Source organism: Mixophyes fleayi, chromosome 2 (genome assembly GCF_038048845.1).
Source record: "Mixophyes fleayi isolate aMixFle1 chromosome 2, aMixFle1.hap1, whole genome shotgun sequence".
Taxonomy (NCBI): Eukaryota; Metazoa; Chordata; class Amphibia; order Anura; family Limnodynastidae; genus Mixophyes; species Mixophyes fleayi.
The window spans coordinates 288,348,727-288,367,672 of record NC_134403.1 but is presented as its reverse complement, the minus strand read 5'-3'; the positions used below and the strand labels follow the sequence as shown (position 1 = coordinate 288,367,672).

The 18,946-nt window shown below is 39.3% G+C and overlaps 1 protein-coding gene across 1 annotated transcript in view; it reads left to right on the top strand.

Moving 5' to 3' along the window:
• The window catches only part of TSHB (thyroid stimulating hormone subunit beta), a 15,685-nt gene extending 7,537 nt beyond the window's left edge, over positions 1-8,148 (top strand). The window contains exons 2-3 of the mRNA XM_075198168.1: positions 4,727-4,889; positions 7,085-8,148. Coding sequence (XP_075054269.1) covers positions 4,728-4,889; positions 7,085-7,342 — 420 coding nt within the window. The 5' untranslated portion in view covers position 4,727 and the 3' untranslated portion in view covers positions 7,343-8,148. The remainder of the gene's footprint in view (positions 1-4,726; positions 4,890-7,084) is intronic.
• Positions 8,149-18,946: the final 10,798 nt, after the last annotated feature.

The following is an 18,946-nucleotide window of genomic DNA, read 5'->3' as shown; positions in this document are numbered from 1 at the left end:
TTAGTTTGTGGAATTACAAGTCCCAGTCTGGACATCCCGGTGCTTGTAGAACTACAAGCACCAGCATACCCATGGCAGCCAGGGCATGATGGCACTTGGAGAACCACAAGTACTAGCGTGGCCTGACACCCAGGGCCCGCTGAGCCATGTAGTGCTACAAAATCAAATTTGAATATACCACACTCGTCGTTCATGCCTCAACATTTTATTAAAAACAAAAAAAAACTGATATACTTACCATCATCTGTGTTCTTCATCTGTAAGGGATCCAATCATATTATTGGAGAACCACAAGTGCCACCATGCCCTGACACCCAGGGCCGGATATGACCTAATCAGCCCTGGCATTTAAAGTACACCGGCCCACCTTAGTTTCAGCAGGAAAGAAAAAGTGTGCCACCGCACAGCGGCGAAGCCGAAAAGGGCGTGACCACATTGTGCTGTTGGTGTGACCAACATGGGGCATTGATACATACATTATAATAAAACATTACATTTATCACGCCCTCCCAGCCACATCATGCAACCCCCCCAGGCACATTATGACACCCCTAGCCCACTGTAATTTTTCTATGCTTCTGGAGCTGCTGACATCCATCCGGGTGGGAACTTTCTGTAGAGTGAGCAGGGAAGCTCTTAGTCTCATGAGATTGCCAAATCTTGTGAGACATAGAGCTCCTCTAAGAGTTCTTGTCACTTTTACCACCTGTGGCTGCTGGTGTCTTTAGTTGCTGCTTGTCTGGATCCTGGAATGTTGGAGGCCCTATTTGGAAAAAGATGGGTACATGTAATTTAGAAAACTCCAACTAGCCCTGGTGTCTAATCAATACAACCCATGTTTTATAATTAGGCCTCCCTCCAGCCTCAACATTAAAATACAAATATTCACATTTAATAAATAATCCTATTTCTCTTCCTCCAAACAATACCAGCAATAAATTAAATAGCATTTACATTTAAGAAATATACCTATTTCACACAACCATCACTGCCATTAAATAATTCATATTCACATTTAATAAATAGATGGTTTTTTTTCTCAAACAGACCCACTTTCAATTAATAGCCCCCAAACCACCCCAGCATTAAATTACAGGTCCAATCACCCCTTCTTAAATTGCTAGTCCCCAATATTAAATTAAAGTGACCCACATCACCCCACAAATAAAACAGCACCAATTAAATAATTAGCCCCCACCTAAACTCCAGATTTGGAGGCACAAATACAGTTCTGCCCCCAAAATCATATAATTCCACAACAGTGCCCCAGTTCATATTATGCCACAATAGTGCCCCCAAATCATATTATGCCATAATAGTGCCCCAGTTCATACAATAGTGTCCCCAAATCATATTATACCACAATGCTGCCCACAGTTGATATTAAGACACAATAGTGTCCCCAAATCATATTATGCTATACAGTAGTGCCCAAAAATCATATTATGCCACAATAGTGCCCGAAAATCATATTATGCCATAATAGTGCCCCAGTTCATACAATAGTGTCCCCAAATCATATTATACCACAATGCTGCCCACAGTTGATATTTAGACACAATAGTGTCCCCAAATCATATTATGCTATACAGTAGTGCCCAAAAATCATATTATGCCACAATAGTGCCCGAAAATCATATTATGCCACAGAGTGAACATATTAACACCACTAAATTATATTTGTATAAACTGTGAGTTTATATAAATATTCATTAGGAATAATTATGGACTATACAACATCCTTCCTCTCCCCCCCCCCATTTTCTGTGTGGCATTCTTTCTCTTCTTCCCCCCCCCTCCCCTGTGTGGCATCCTTTCTCTTTTCTCCTCCCCCCTTCCTGATTGGCATCCTTCCTCTTCTCTCCCCCCCTCCTGTATGGCATCATTTCTCTTCTCTCCCTCCCCCCTGTATGGCATCCTTTCTCTTCTCTTACCCCCTCCTCCCTGCATGGCATTCCCCCCCCCCATTTTCTGTGTGGCATCCCCCCCCCTCCCATTTTAGTGTACTTACCGTCTCATCTTCTTTTCTGCTCTTGTTTCTGTCTTCTGCCTTCTTCTCTGTCTGTTCCTCTGACAGCTTGCAGCAGGACCCGGCTGCAAGCTATCATGTGATCTGGTGACTGGTTCCTGGGGAGGAGCTAGCCACCAGGAAGCCTGTCTACAGGCTGTCAGTGTCAGGCTGTCAGTCAGTGCATGCACAGTGCACTGACTGCATGCGATCGGCCCATCTGACCATCGGCCCTTCTGGCATTTGCCAGAAGTGCCAGTTGGCCAGTCTGGCCCTGCCTACAGCCACATGCCCCTTCCCCACCCTGATCACTCCCCTTTATCGTAGGTTGTTTTGCCGGTCGTTTCTGCGGATTCTGAACATGTGTCTAGGGATTTTGGGTACAACACGCTCAAACTCAGCATATACGTGCCCTAATGAATCAGGCCAATTATTTACAGAGGTGCCCACATACACACCATGCCTAGCAGTGACCACATACACGGTGTCCCCAGCACACATATGCCTTCAGGTATACAGCCACATAGCGGAAAAGGTGAACATGGTCAATGTTTCCTGACTGACCTTACTGGGAGCAGTCATATTAATCACAGTAAAAGTAATCTCTATTGTAAAGTCTACTGAGTTACAGGAGCTCATTTACAAGGCACACTTGATGTGCACTACAAATTGCTTTGGTTAGAATTTATGGATACATTCAAGCCTCAGGAGATGCCCTTGCAATCTAGAAGGGTGCTTAGGTTTGTGGGAGAGTTGCACTGTGCAAAAGTATCACATCAAACACCAACCTTCTACCACTTTAGATCTACTCCACTTAAATTAAACTTTCATTAATGATCTTATCTGCCGTTTTGTGCTTATCTTAAGCAAAACCACTCTGTGCATGCCCAGAAAAGGGAGATAAGAAGCAAAATCCACTGCGTAAGTGAATAATTTCTTAAGTTAAGATGAAAATCCATCTTAACTTCACTCTTATCACCCTGTTTCTTCTTAAAATAAGCATCTTAACTTTTGCACAAGATAAGATCACTAATGAATCAGACCCTTAATTTTTTTCTTACAATACAGATTGGTTTTGGCTAATTTCTGGCTTAAAATAATCATGAGAGGAAGGGGATATTGAGCATACCTTTATCACATCTAACACTTTTGTGTGTTTTTTTAACACTGGGCAAAGTGCACCTAGAAATATACTTTTCTGCCAAAGTGCAACTGGCAGACTTGAAATGCATGCCAATAAAAGTATAAGATGAAGCATAATCTCTAACCTGGAGCTGATGTCAGTTACACACATCTGTCAGTTACACACATCAGGCAATTTTACACATCAGTCACTTACACACATCAAGCAGTTATACACATCAGTGAGTTACACACATCAGGCAGTTTTACACATCAGTCACTTACACACATAAAGCAGTTATACACATCAGTCACTTACACACATCAGGCAGTTATATACATCAGTCACTTACACACATCAGGCAGTTATACACATCAGACAGTTACACACATCAAGCAGTTATACACATCAGGCAGTTACACACATCAGGCAGTTACACACATCAGGCAATTACACACATCAGTCAGTTACATACATCAGGCAGTTAAACACATCAGGCAGTTATATACATCAGTCACTTACACACATCAGGCAGTTATACACATCAGTTAGTTACACACATCAGCCAGTTATATACATCAGTCACTTACATACCTCAGGCAGTTATACACATCAATCACCTACACCCAGGGCTGTAACTAGGGCTGTGCGACAGGGGCGACCGCCCAGGGCGCAACGCTGAAGGGGGCGCAATTTAGGAATATTTTAGGTAAATTTGGTTAAAATTGAGGGCTAGGGGGGCGGCATTTGTCTTTCTCGCCCAGGGCACTAGAATTCTAAGTTACGGCGCTGCCTACACCCATCAGGCAGTTTTACATATTGGGCAGTTACACACATCTGTCACTTATACACATCAGTCAGTTATACACATCAAGCAGTTACATACATCAGTCAGTTACACACATCAACAGTTACACACATCAGTCAGTTACATACATTAGGCAGTTTTACACATCAGTCACTTACACACATCAGGCAGTTATATACATCAGTCACTTACACACATCAGTCAGTTACACCCATCAGGCAGTTTTACATATTGGGCAGTTACACACATCTGTCACTTATACACATCAGTTATACACATCAGTCAGTTATACACATCAGGCAGTTATACGCATCAGTTACTTACACACATCTGTGGACAGCATGGTGGCTTAGTGGTTAGCACTTCTGCATGGCCTTATCTGTGTGGAGTTTGTATGTTCTCCCCATGTTTGCGTGGGTTTCCCCCAGGTGCTCCGGTTTCCTCATACACTTCAAAAACACTGGTAGGTTAATTGGCTGCTATTAAATTGTCCTTAGTCTCTCTATGTCTTTGTATGTTAGAGGATGTAGATTGTAAGCTCCAATGGGTCAGGGACTTATGTGAGTGAGTTCTCTGTACAGCGCTGCGGAATTAGTGGCGCTATATAAATAAATGGTGATGATGATAAACAGTGTTGTTCTCATACCTCATTCAAGTACATAACAGCCTAGGATATCCTGTACCATGATTAATAATTATATACAGCCACTACGCCAGTATAATTATACATTTTCAGTTACTCCTTTGTTTTTAAAGTTATTTATCAAAACTTTTGTTTTATTCATAGGATGGCAACCATGTTCATGGCATCATTTCTCTTTTGCATTGCCTTTGGGCATGTTTTCTCAGTGTGTATGCTGACTGAATATACCATGTACATCGAGAGGGAGGAGTGTGCTTATTGTATTGCCGTCAACACCACCATATGCTCTGGATACTGCAAGACAGCGGTATAGTCTTTTTAATATCTCATATGCTATTATCACTATTGTTACATATATATATATATATATATATATATATATATATATATATATTTATATTTAATACTAACATATGTCGCAGGGCAGTAATATGAACCTGGAAAGAAACCTACACAAACACTGGGAATACAAATAAACTCCACGCAGTTACAGTTCTAGTTAAAACTGAATTAAAACCCCTCTACTGAGAGACGGCAGTGCAGGAGTATTTATTTATTTATTTATTTTTTAGTACAATTGGACCCTGAAAAACATTAAAGCTTGTGGATCCTGAGAGTGCTTATACTGTACATTACTTCTGCTCTTAATTAGCTCTACATGATACATTATTCTGCCTTGATTGGTCAGTTTCAAGCCACAGAAGGAAGAATAGGAAGGTTTTTCAAGGAGATGGAGACAACAGAATTGCCTCCATCTTTGAGATTAGATCATGGCAAGTTCTGTATACTGATTACCCCCACTTGAAGGTATTTTATTAAAGGTGCAAGAGCTGGGCTTTTCTATTCGCTCAGATGCACCTATGTGTCTACCTAATATAATTCATACCCACATCCTGGCATTTGTAACTGCCTCCAGAACATCAGCCCACATCTACGTTTTGGGGGATTCCAACTCAAACTTGAAATGCACATGGTGGAAACCATAAAATATCAGTTCAAAGCCTATCCTACTACCACTTTAGGACCTGTCCCTATCTTAATTTAAAATGTTCAGTTTTTCTCTGATTGTACTGCATTTATGTCCTAAGTTAATCATTAAAGGGACGGGACAAAATGTCTTTATTACAGATGTCACTTTTTTTTTGTTTGAAGATTTAGAAATATGGTGCAACTGGAAGGGGCAAAAGATGTTCAGTGTAAAGTATTGGACAATTTCTGATTGCTGTCATCTTCTTATTTGTTTAATTGATCTTCCCCCACATCTCAAAATAGGGAACGGCTTCTTAAGTGCACTATTTCCATCCCTTGAATTTTATTTGAAATTTGACTTAAATTTACACTTTTGCTTGTGTCAGCATATATATACGCTTCATGCACATGACCCACACTCAGCAAGGCATTACCTAAATTGAAGTATAAAATGTGCAAACATAAATAACATATTTACGCCCATTTGCTGATTCAGATACATCTCAAACTGCATCCAGCTCTGCACCAGTAGCATGTATGTCTTACATCAGATACACTTATACCAACCAGGTCATAAGCACCACAGAATGATATAATATAGGCAGATCAATGAATCAGTTAGTGCTGGCAACAGAAACTGACAGTGTGACAGCCATGCTAACCACCACCTCCTATTACCTCTCTCCTTGACCTGCGTAGGACTGAGCCACTGTCACCATTACCTGCTCTCCTGTTAGGGTCGCATAAATAATGGAGAATGAGGATGCAGCCTATAGGAAGTCGGGAAGACATGAATCCTTGTATCTTACAACAAGTGTAACCATGTAAAGTTTGGCCCTGAGGACCCTGACTATTGAACATTAATATATCAGTAGCCTTACCTTATAGTAGACTGATATTACCTATAGCATACTTGCCAACTCTCCCGGAATGTCCGGGAGACTCCCCCATTTTGCGAGAGTCTCACGGACTCCCGGGAGAGTGTGGCAATCTCCCGCATCTGGAGAATTCTACCCACTTCCTAGGGAAGTGGGCAGAATAAGGTCCCAAACGCCGCGATTCCCGGTGAATCGCAGCATTTGGCCCCGCCCCCTGCTGTCAAATGACACACATTTTGGAGCCCCCCCCCCCCCCCCCCCCCGCCACACCTACCTCCTCCGCAGGCTCCCGGAATTAAACATAATAAAGTTGGTAAGTATGACCTATAGTATTACAGGGCTTTCTGTGTAGGGTTTGATTGTGTTATATGTCACAGTATTAGTACATCAATACAGTGTGGACTAATGAGCTAAGATCTGATATCACGTGTTCCATTTTTACTATATTATAAAGTAAGCTCTGATTTGTTTCAATTATTTACTATTATAGTCTGCATTAAAATAGCAACTACAATAGCATAACTCCTAACTGTCCCGATGTAGGCAGGACGGCTGTGCACTCATAATGTTACGATTTCAAGACTTAGGAGGTATGCAATAGAGTGTTTCCATTAACCTACTTTACAGCTAAGAATTCTGTTGTTTTCTTTCACAGGACCCTAACATGAAGGGAAGACAACCAAACACCAATCCGAGTCAAAATGTTTGCACATACAGTGATTACATTCACAAGACTGTCTCTGTTCCAGGTTGCCCAATGCATGTAAACCCACAGTATAGCTACCTTGTGGCATTAAGATGCAAGTGTGACAAATGTAACGCAAACTACATTGACTGTATACAGGACAGGATCAACTCTAATTACTGTACAAAGCCAAGAGAGCCAAAATATCTCCTTTACAATTACATATAATACAAATATCAAGGTCCTCTAATATTTAGATTAGGAACTTACCATTTTATTATATATGTTTTTATTAGCTGTACACTTTTTCCCATTACAGATACAGTGGGTAAAGATTGCCCTGCTTTTATAGTCTACGGGATGGAACAATTGATAAATAAGGTATTACATAAAGTGCCTAAACAACAAGCATTCAAATATGTTTTTCACATTATGATATACTATAATATCGTCTAGTGCCCCAAATGGAACATCATCCTCTATCTCTCATCTTTACTTTCAAGGATGTAACCACTTGAAAGTACTGTCCGCTGTTAGCTCACATATTAATTGAATTAACCTAAATGACAATTTCAATATATTGCTTTCAAATACAGTTATCAATTACACAGTTAAGTTTAAATCTCTAGATATGAGAACACATACACAGATTAAAAACATTAAGTCAGTATGATGATCAAATGTCCTATTTGTCCATTCACATAAGATGAAATCATGACATAATAATAACTAAAAGGTTTCTGTTTGTTTTGTGATTCCGTGGATTTTTAACCGAGTTATAATAGGATTACTGTCTGACTGTCTAACATACATTGTGTAATCGGTATAGTAATCATCGTGTTATTGTCTACAATATTCCATGAGAGGTAACTAAAAGCTCCAGAAATGTATACTTGTAAATGTTGCTTGTAGCACTTTCAATTAACTCTTTCCCCTTTAAAATGGGAAAACCTATAAAAATGTACAATTAAAAATAAATATTTTATAGTAACAAAAATGATACACTGTCGCCATGGTTACATTTGTTGTTTTGTTAGGATGTAAAAGCATAGTGGGAGTCAATTAATATGTTATATAATTTTTATTGCATGCAATATCTTTTGGAAAATAATGTGTCTTAATTCTATAGATCCTCAAAATGTAAAATGTAGAATTCTATATCCAAATATATATGCTGTATTTTCACCACAGAGGATGCTTGCATCTAGTGTAAAGCACATTTGTTACATTAATTCAATCAATTCATCTAATAAACATAATAGTAAGCTGTGTTGGTGTGGAATAAGTCACTTTATTTTACTAATAAATAATTATAGTAATATAATATATATAATATATACTGTGTCTGATTCATGTTTGGATGCAACCTGCACACAAATTGCATTTAAAGAATGAGCACGGAACTTGACCGTAGTTCTGACTGTATTCAAATCCAAGCGGATCTGAATCTGGGTGTAAGTACGCTCTGCCTAAACGTTACTTGCCATATGTTACAAGACAAAACAGTGCAGGATACATGCATATGTACAATATAAATTCCAGCACAAAAAAAAATCTCTAAAATAAATGAACTCATTGGCTCAGCTGTTTGTCTTAGTTCCCAATTTTCCATATTCTCAGAAATATAAAGCATTGGATATTTCTGAATACTGTTGCCAAACGTCACAGTAGCGATGAGGATCAACTTCATACCGAAAACAAGGCTGTTTTAGGATTTACTGAAAACTACCATCTACCATGTTCAACTATAGGACCCACAAAGCTCAACTATCCATGTTTGGCGGGGGCATGACATTGGGGCAAGCCTGGTGCTATGGCATCGATATATAGATGATATATTCTTCATCTGAGAAGGGAGTAAAGAAGAACTTGATCAGTTCTGTTTCTATATCAACACTAATAGTTTCAATATCCGCTTTCTATTTGACTGAAGTCAAATTTCAGTTAATATTTTAGATATTACGATTTATGTCAAAGACTCTTGTCTATACACCAAGACTTTCAAAAAACCAACAGACATTAATAGCTTAAGGGTATTCCTCTGGGCCAGATGAAGAGAATCAAAAGAAACTGTACAGAGGAAACAGTATTACATGATCATATTAAAGTGATTAAAAAAAACATGCTTTTTGGATAAAGATTATGATAAATACCATTTCAATAAAGTAGAAAATGAACTCAATAGGATTGTATTGTTGGAATCTTAGTTAAAGAAAAAAGACAAGAGTAACGGATTTGAAAGGGCCTTTATTGCAAAGTTTAGTGAAGACCACAAGAGAATGGAAAAGGTTTTTTCTAAGCATTGGAAACTGTTAAAAAAGGATGAAGTAATTGGCCAGAAATGACCAGATTAACCATTATGTATCTACAGAAAAGCACCCAATATAAGGGACACAAACTGGTTAGAAGTATGATACCAGATACCTTGAGCAGACCTATTACCACAAAGGGTTTTCATCGATGTGGTCTGTGTTGTGCCTGTAGGACAGTGGCCTCTAATAAAAGTAAGATCAGTGAATGTACATTCCTGCAATGTCAATTGTATTAAGAATTTTTGGGCTGTTCCAAGAATAGACTGGATAGAATCGAGAAATAGATATATGGATAATAGACTAGCCAAGGCAGAAATGCATTGGATTTATAAGTTGAATACTTTTATCCCAGGAGGTCTTAACTCTGACTTTGAATTAAAATGGTTTCTATAGTATGATGTGAATAACAAATTGTGGTCTCTTCTTTATGTCTGAGTTTTATTAGGATCAACAACAATTACGAGAAAGAGGGATAATTTAGCATGGGTATTGTTCCAATGGATTGAGGGGCATATAAAATGTGTTTTGTATATTTTATATTATACTACTTATATGAATTTATTGCTATATGTATTAGATAAGCTCACCGCATTAATGCATGTTTATGCAATGTTTGTTTAGTTGTATCTTGGTCAAGAGGGGTAGTAGGGGGCATTTTTGTGTACAATTATTATCATCCCATCGACCTGATGTAAAATTCACTAAGTAGGACAAGGTTTTGGTAAGAGAAGCATACTTCCTGTTCCAGCTTCGCGAGTGTGAGGAAGAGTTGCTGTTTCATCTTTATTGTATTACTTACATACTAGTGATAACTTGACTTTTGGTACGGGCATTCCCTTTACAATAAGGGATTTTATTTATGGTTTTATTCATGTTTTTTTTATGTATATATACATTTTTCAATTATAATGGTAATACACTAGAGAGTTCTATATCCTTTTTCCATATATCCATTATGGTGAGAGCGGAGTCTCCATTGATGTTTATACTGGAGCAGAGTACGAGTTTTGTGTCAATATTCAACGCAAGTAATCAAGAATTTATCTTGTAAGCACATAAGTTGAAAGAAAAGGCTGTGCACACATGACACAGGGTTGAAGAGTGTTTTCATTTCTTCACTGTCCTCTTGGGAACACTGATGCCTTTTGATTGTGATGGAGGACATCAATTTGTATAAACATACTACACCATATTAGTTTTTTATTTTTATTTTTACATGTACATGCATAATTGCAAGAAGAATATTGTCATCCTGATTTTGTGGATATCCATGAGCACCTTTGTTCATATATATTTCTGTGTACTTGTTAACATTTTGGGATAATGGTTATCCTGACTGTACATTAGGGCAGTCTCTGGCAATGCGCTATAATTATACCTACTTTTTTCAATCCACACTATCTGCTCACGCTCCTCGCTTCACCATAAAACCTTACATCCACCCAGTATGTCCAACCCTAAAAACATTATCCACTTATGTCCACTACCCTCTCTTCCCTTTTTCTGTGCACTATGGATTTTCAGATCTATTTGTAAAAAACTGCACCCATTTTGTGATCTATTCATTTCTAAATCCGTCAACCTCCTTGCCATTACAGAAAACTGTCTCACCTCCTTCGACACTACATTCCCTGCAGCCTTCTTCTATAGGGGACTCTCCCTCAGCCTAACTCCCAGAAACAGAAACAGAGAGGATGGTGGATTAGGCATTCTACAGTCTGCAAGCAGCATTATCCAAGTTGTACCCTCTGAACCCTCACTCGCACACTCTTCCTTTAAAGTTCGCCCTATCCATCTATTTTATCCTCTTGACCTTCATGTCATTCATCGCCCCCAAGTCCAACTTCCCAATTCCTTGACATTTTTGTGGCCCAGCTCACTTATTTCCTATTCCTTGACCTGCCTACTCTCATAATAGGCAATTTCAATATTCCTATTTATAATTGCATTTGTCTTTTTTGTCACTAAATTTCTTTCACTTACATCCTCCTTTGGGAGCTCATCTGCCACCCACTGTGATGGACACTCCCTTGATCTTGATTTCTCCCCGTTACTGCTACAGTTCCAGTTTTTTCCAAATTATACTTCCGACTCTCCGCTCGCAACCTATTTTTTTTTCAGCCTCACCTTACCTCATACCCTCCCCTGCAACCAAATTCATATGTCCACAGCAACACCAAAGTAATCTGAGCCCATTCTCACTCCTCATTTTCACTAAAATAACTACTTTCTCCTATGACTGCATAGTCCTGCCTCTTTCTACAACAAAACACTAACTTCAGCCCTTAGCAATGCAGCTACCACATAAAGTCTCTGACAATCCAAAACCCATGGATGGCACACCAGACTGAACCGCTACCTACAAAAGTAGCCCCACTGGAGGAAATCTCATTCTTATCCCGATTTCCTCCATTATAAATTCATCCTTTCATTTTACAGCACTGCCCTTTCAATTGCCATACAACCATACTTCAAATCTCTAATATCCACATTGTCTTGTATCGTCTTCTCTTTGCCACCTTCAACTCACTTCTCTGCTTGGAACCACTACTATCTATTGGGTTCCCATAAGGCTCTGCACTTTATTTTATTTTTTTACATCACACCTCTTCTCTTGGGGAACTAATTAGCTAATTTAGCATCTAGTACCACCTCTATGCTGATGACACCAAAATATACCTCTTCCCCTGACATCTCCCCTTCTGTACTATCTTGTGCAACCAACTGTCTTTCTACTATCTTCACATGGTTGTCTCAATGCTACCTAAAGCTCAACATGTGCAAAACAGGACTTATCTCCCGCACCGTCAATAAAACCACAATTTCCTCAGTTTCCCTCTGCTTTATTCCTCACATAAAGACTCTCTCCCAGTCCTGTCAACTCCACCTTAAAACCATTGCCAGAATTCTCCCTTTTCTTACCCAACATGCTACCAAAACTCTTATCCATTCTCTCATCATCTCTCGTCTTGACAGCCTCCTGCTATCTGGCATGTCCGACCATGTATCCCCACTTCAATTCATCCTAAATGCTGCTGCAAGACTCATCTTCTTCTCTCACTGCTCCACATCTGCGGCACCACTTTGAAAATCTCTGCATGGCTCCCTGTCTCCTCCAGAATTAAATTCAAATTACTCACCCTTAACTACAAAGCCCTCAAAACCACCCCGTCATACATATCAAATCTCATATCAAGATACTCTCCGTCCCAACGTCTTAGATCTACCTCTGATCTGTCTCGTCTCTGTTAACCACCTTTTACTCTTGCCTATAAGACTACTCCTGTGCTGCTACCTACTTATATAATTCCCTATCACGTCCAATCAGGCTTTTCCCAGAGTCTTCAAATCTTTTGATACTCTCTGAAAACCCTTCTGTTTTGTAGAGCTTATCTTATCTCAAAGATTCTACTCACACTAATACACCCTCACTCTGGGCCACACTTACTTTTCTTGTTTCAGCTGTGCCCTCTTCCACTTAGAATGTAAGCTCTCTAATGAGTAGGGTTCTCCATATCTTTTATATTTATCTTTCTGCATATGTATATCCTGTTTTCCTACTGTACGGTGCTGGGGAGGACTGTGGTGCCTTACAAAATATATTATTATTATTAATAATAACTAATAATAATAATAATAACTCATAATACTATAATCATTAATAAAAACATCTGGTTTGAAAAAAGTTTTAATACATTAATTAAATACGATGTTTCTAAAGAGTTCCCAATATCTTTTTCATTGTTTTGGCACCTGTTTACGCCTTTAGCAATAGCAACTTTAGTTTAAAAAGGGTTAAATTAAATATAGAACATGTTAAATATTTGTTTTTCATGGGATAGTAAATTAATATTTTTGTTAAAGAAAAAAAAGTACTGTCAGTAATCAGCGGTGGATCGCATGCTGCCTATGTAATAATTGTGCAGGTACTCAGTAACCATTAAGTATTCGCCCAGTGTGAAAGCCATCCCTGCCCGGCAGCTACGTGGTGTACATATGGCGATACCTGCCCAACATTTCTAATTTTGTGCATAAATCACCTAGTCCTCCTCATTGTCATAAGTAACGTAGTTTCATGATTACAGCAATACTTAAGACGACAACAAAGTACGTAAGGTGGATGAAAAAGCAGCTGCTTCAATCACTATGATGCTGATGGTCTCTCCGTAGAAGTTTTCTTGCAAGACAACTGATGCAGCAGAAGTCAGGTGGGGGTAGAAACACAAAGCCAAAAGAAAAACTAAAATACGTCAAAGGAATTTTTGTTACATTACAATATTTCTCAAATTCTCTCAAGTGATACAACATATATTTGACACCAAAAGGTACAGATCAACAACAGATTTGCAAAAATTCCAAACATCAGACATTACACACAGACCATATTTTTAAGATGTACTTAACACCCAGTTACGGACTAGAGCATGAAGAGTCCACTGCGGAAATGCAAAGGTACGGGCCCATGAACTAGTGTGTGCACAATGTCGCTTAACTCAAGGGGAGTGACCAGCCAGTAGATAGGGTGCGGCCATCCACGCAATAAAATTTATTTTTTCTTTTGGGAGTTGTTAATTATTCTCTCTCTCTCTCTCTTCTAATGTCTCCAGAGCAGCTACAAAAAAAGTCAAGAGCTTTCTTGTGACATACAATGCAGAGAACATCTTGGTGACCGATTTACGATAGGAGAGCATCCTAGTGACCATCATAGAGCACAGAAAGCATCTTATTGACCTATATATACATAACATGAAGTGCATCCTAATGAAAGATATGCAATACAGAGTTCATTCTTGTGACCTTCATACATTACAGAAATCATTCACTTGACCAATATACAACCCAGAGAGCATCCTAGTTACTGACATAAAATACATAGAGCATTCGAAGGACTTATATGCCATGCAGACAGAATTCTATTGACCACCATACAATACAAATCATCCAACTGTCTACAGTACAATTCAAAGAGCATCCAAATGCCGTCATGTAACGCAGAGACCTGTGCAGTCACATACACAGATTCTGCTCTGTAGCCTATGCTCAGGCTGCACTTTAAACAGGTTCCCTCCACCTCCTCCACCATGGGAGGGACACACAGAATACATCCCTGAGAGTGGCTTACAGGGCTGGGGGTCATGAGAGCATCTGCCCGCCTGGTCGGTCCCATAGAGGGCAATATTTGGTTGGGTCACTGGGCTAGCTGCATTTTTTCCATTAAAATGTTCCTAATAGGCTAGGTTAGGCAGAGCTGAGTCTCACCCCCGAGCTAAGCTTTGCCTGCCAGCCCCTGGTGGTTTATATAGTCAAACAGCTACATACCTGGCAGAGGAACCTGAATCCAGCCACCCTTTCTCTCTGCTGCAGCTATAGTGATTGACTCCCTCTCCTCTCTACTACAATGGATCAGTCAATAAGCTCCACCATCCACAACATATAAAGCACTTACCGAGGCCCAGTTACTCTTCTCCCCTTTACTTTATCACTATCTCTTAAATCCTCCTGTTCTTACATCCTCTTCTTCCCCCTGCTTCATACTCCTCTGTCATACTCTTCTTTGGTCTATTATCCTCATCATTCCTCCTCTACCCTCCTCCTTCACTTGATATCCTACTCTGTCACATATAGGCCTCCGGCATCCAACTCCTCCCTCCTCTTTTTCCTCCCCTATCGCATACAGCCCTCCTTCTTCTTCCTCCTTCCTTCTCTATCTTTCTCTTTCATATACAGTGAGGCAGACAGTGGATTACTCTACAGCTGCACTGTAACAGTCACTGGTGGTAGGGAGCAGGGGCCAAGGAGTGGAGCACTATGGAGGAGGTTAATGAGGGTGTGTGGGGGTGTTTTTATTTTTAATAAAAAAAATAATAATTAACGTGTGTTTATTGTACTGTATTTTATATTATAACAAGAGCATTATTGCTCCCAGGGGCCCTGGATGCTAGGGTTTGCTGGTGCTTATAGGTCTACAATTGCCAGCATGCTCTGGCAGCCATGTGTATACTGACACTTGTAGTTTTACTAGTAGTGCACCAGCAAAAAATAAATAAAAATTAAATGTAATATTGATCATCTATTATACACACCCTCTACCTCAGGGGTGTAGGATAACCCCAGTGTTTCAGAGAATTCAGCCCCACGCTGAACGAGCTAGGGCTGGTTAACATTAAGGCAGGGGAACGCAAGCTGTTATAATGTCATCACCCTGTCTTAACCTAATAACAATAATAGAAAAAGTTCTCAAGGCGCAAATAGGAAAATTACTGGGCATTCCAAGTCATAGATAGCATGATTATTAGCTTGGACTACATCAAAATTTGTTCATATTTTAATTATACTTCTATAAAGCATGTGTTAATCTACTTAGTTGCTCCCACTGTTATTTATATTGGTGTGCATTCATACCACACCCACAAACTGACCATTCAAATGCCATCTATGACTTTGAATACACACTATTTTTCCTAATTGCGCCTTTTTTCTATTGTTGTTTCTAATATTGGGAGGTTTTGGGAATTCCCTCCCCACACATTCCTATTAGCAGCATTTCTCACAATTAGATAACATAGAGCAGCGCAGATAATAGACTCCATTACTGACGTAGTCTAGTGCTGGTAGCAAACGATGCTTGTCCCACTTTTGCCACTAGACTAGGCTATGAGCACCAGCGCTGGGAGTACTTTTGGGTGGAGTGAACATGATTTTTTTTTAAATGTCCAAAAACCCATTAACACACACACCAGTCATCATCATCAACTAGATGTTGATGATTGACATCTCTCTACAATAAGTGTCATCCTGAATCGTACGCATTTTACATATGATGTAGTGTCTGCAGGTATCGTATGACACACACACACTCTTCATACATGTTTTTTAAACGCAATTTACATCTATGTTTTTTACGTAATTGTGGCCAGCTTAGCACCAGGTCCTTTGTATCTAGCAACAGAATTTACATTCATCAATCCTAAAGATCAATAAAACCTACTAATTAATGAAAAATTATGTGGTAGTACTTTTTGTGACCTCCTTGCTATGTCTTTCCAATATGCATTACTACTACTTGTTGATACAGACTGTGCTAATGAAATCCAATTTTTATTTGAAACTAGAAAGTCATGGCAAGTCTGTAGCCTAGCAACAGGCTACCTGATCAGAGTATTTTCATAAGTGCAGTGATTGTTACTTAGCCCATTTGAGCCGTATAATCTGCTATAAAATGTTTATGTGAAAATAATAAGTAAACTTAAAAGTTATATAACATTTTCCATTTGAAACGTTGATCCTAAACCCCTTCATATGAAACTTTGGAGACACAGCAGCTTCCATAGCATCTAGTTTCCCATATCCAGATGGGGCACAATAGCCCTAGCAGTACCTGCACCAGCATTTGATCTGAAGAGCTTGAATGTCACTCTTCAGTTTTACACTGCCCCAGTCACATGATTCGTAATGGACTGTAAGTTACACCTGGAAAAAAATTATTTCTCGTCAACAAACTGCTGCGGGAGATTCCCTAAACTTTAGTCTTCAATGATCTGGACAGAGAGGTTATAGGACCAGAGAAGTCATCATTGAAGGAGTTGACTGTAACTCACTGTAATTTGTTTGATTTTCTTTTTTTTATTTCAACAATGGTCAAATGTAATTTGTCTCAAGTCTCAAAAACAAAAGCTAATCCCTTTACTCAGTCTTCAATTTTTCTGACTATCTCAATAGCTCTTGTTAAAGTGTTTATGCACGGACAGATCCAGCAGCTTGACCAACTGCTGAGTGAATAGATTTATGTCTAAGTTGGCTACAAATGTGCGGCCAAATCAGGCAAATCTTATGGGGCACAATGATTGCAGTACTATCGATCTCTGTCTGTCCTGATTGACATCTGATAGATCCTGATCAGGTGTATTTGCGATGGGCAATCATTTTGGGTCCATACAACCTAATTAGCCTATATTATAGCACTGTGTATAGGTTATTTTAATAACCAAATTAAACTGACTACACCTTACCATATACGAGAAGGTAATATCTACCTCCTGAGTCAAACATTTTATTTAATACAATGCCCAGTTTTTTGGGATTTTTTTATGTTTCATTATCCACGTGTCTACATCTACTTTTTATATTGCACGTACGTGAGCATTACCTGCATTGTGGATTTGGGTATACCTTTTTTTTTTCCCTCAAAAGGACTTGAATTCTATGTCAAGTCTGAGATCCTGGAGTTTGGGTGTTGTCCATGTACTTAGAATGGAACACAGTTTGTATTTTCTGTGAAAAGTCCATTTCTAAGAGCACTTCAACTAATGTGATATAAAGCTTCAATTTCCTAAAACCACATGTAATAAAGACAGCTATGATATCATCGACCCTCAAGATTTATTTAATACATACATTAAGGTAAAACAAGCAGCATTATAGCAGAGAAACAGAAACGTTTCACTGAAAGAAGGATGTGGCTCTAAAGTAGTAGCACCTTCATTGACTTTGGATTGAACATTTTCCGGGACATTTCCTGGGGAATCCACAAAAAATATAGATTAGATTTATTTTAAGGTAAAGACTGTGAAGTGAGCTTGGCAGGTCAGTAAGTATACTTGGGTTTGCAGTTTGGTCATTCATAAATTAGCTTTAATGATTTTAGTATAAATCTAGAACGGTCCTGTGTTGCTCCATTGGCTTTTTTTAATCTACAACTTGCTGTGTAATAGTGGTGTACAGCATAGGCAAACCGAGGAGGAGGGGTGTCCCTAGTGCCTGGAAACCCCCTCCAAGCCTGGGACACTGTATAATTGAGGTGGCTGGACCCTGCCCCCGCTTCATACGGCTCTGCTTGAAAAGGGTAGTGCACGCAGCATTGCCCATGTATATTATGGGGATAGGAACAGTTGGAGAGCTGCCGAGCACTGTCTAAAATTATAGCCACACCCAAATGCATGCTTGTCACGCTCACTGGTGGCGTGGTGTGGAAACCCCCCTCTACACATCCTGCGTTTGCCCCTGTACAGTCATATCTCACTATATTTATCTTTCGTTTTTGGCTTATGTTTTGAATCACTTTAGGCCATTGCTTACCTTCTGCAAAAAAAAACCTAAATCATGTCAGTCCCATAGGAAACTTACTGCATCCTCACCATGGATATTTCACCTATGAGGCAGAGTGAAGTGACCAGCAGTGCTTTCCAATTAGTGTTTGCAGAAGCAGTACAGTGTGAGATGAGTTTCCTGCAATCACTGTAGTGTGATGACAAAACAACAAGAGGAGGAGTAGGATCAGAAGAGAGGAAATACACTCCCTTAATTAACCCCTATTCACCCTCTTAGTCAACACATTTGTTACTGCAGTGGCCAGCCAGAGTTTTGCAGCAAAAGAGGGCCGAACTCCCCTGAACATCAATAACTAAGAGCAATATAATGTAAGGCAGTTTGTATCCTTCACCTTTCCTGACAAGATGCAGATTGTATTGCTGTACTTCTTTTCTAACGATTGTGCCCAGGCAAATCAAAGGCTCAAACATAA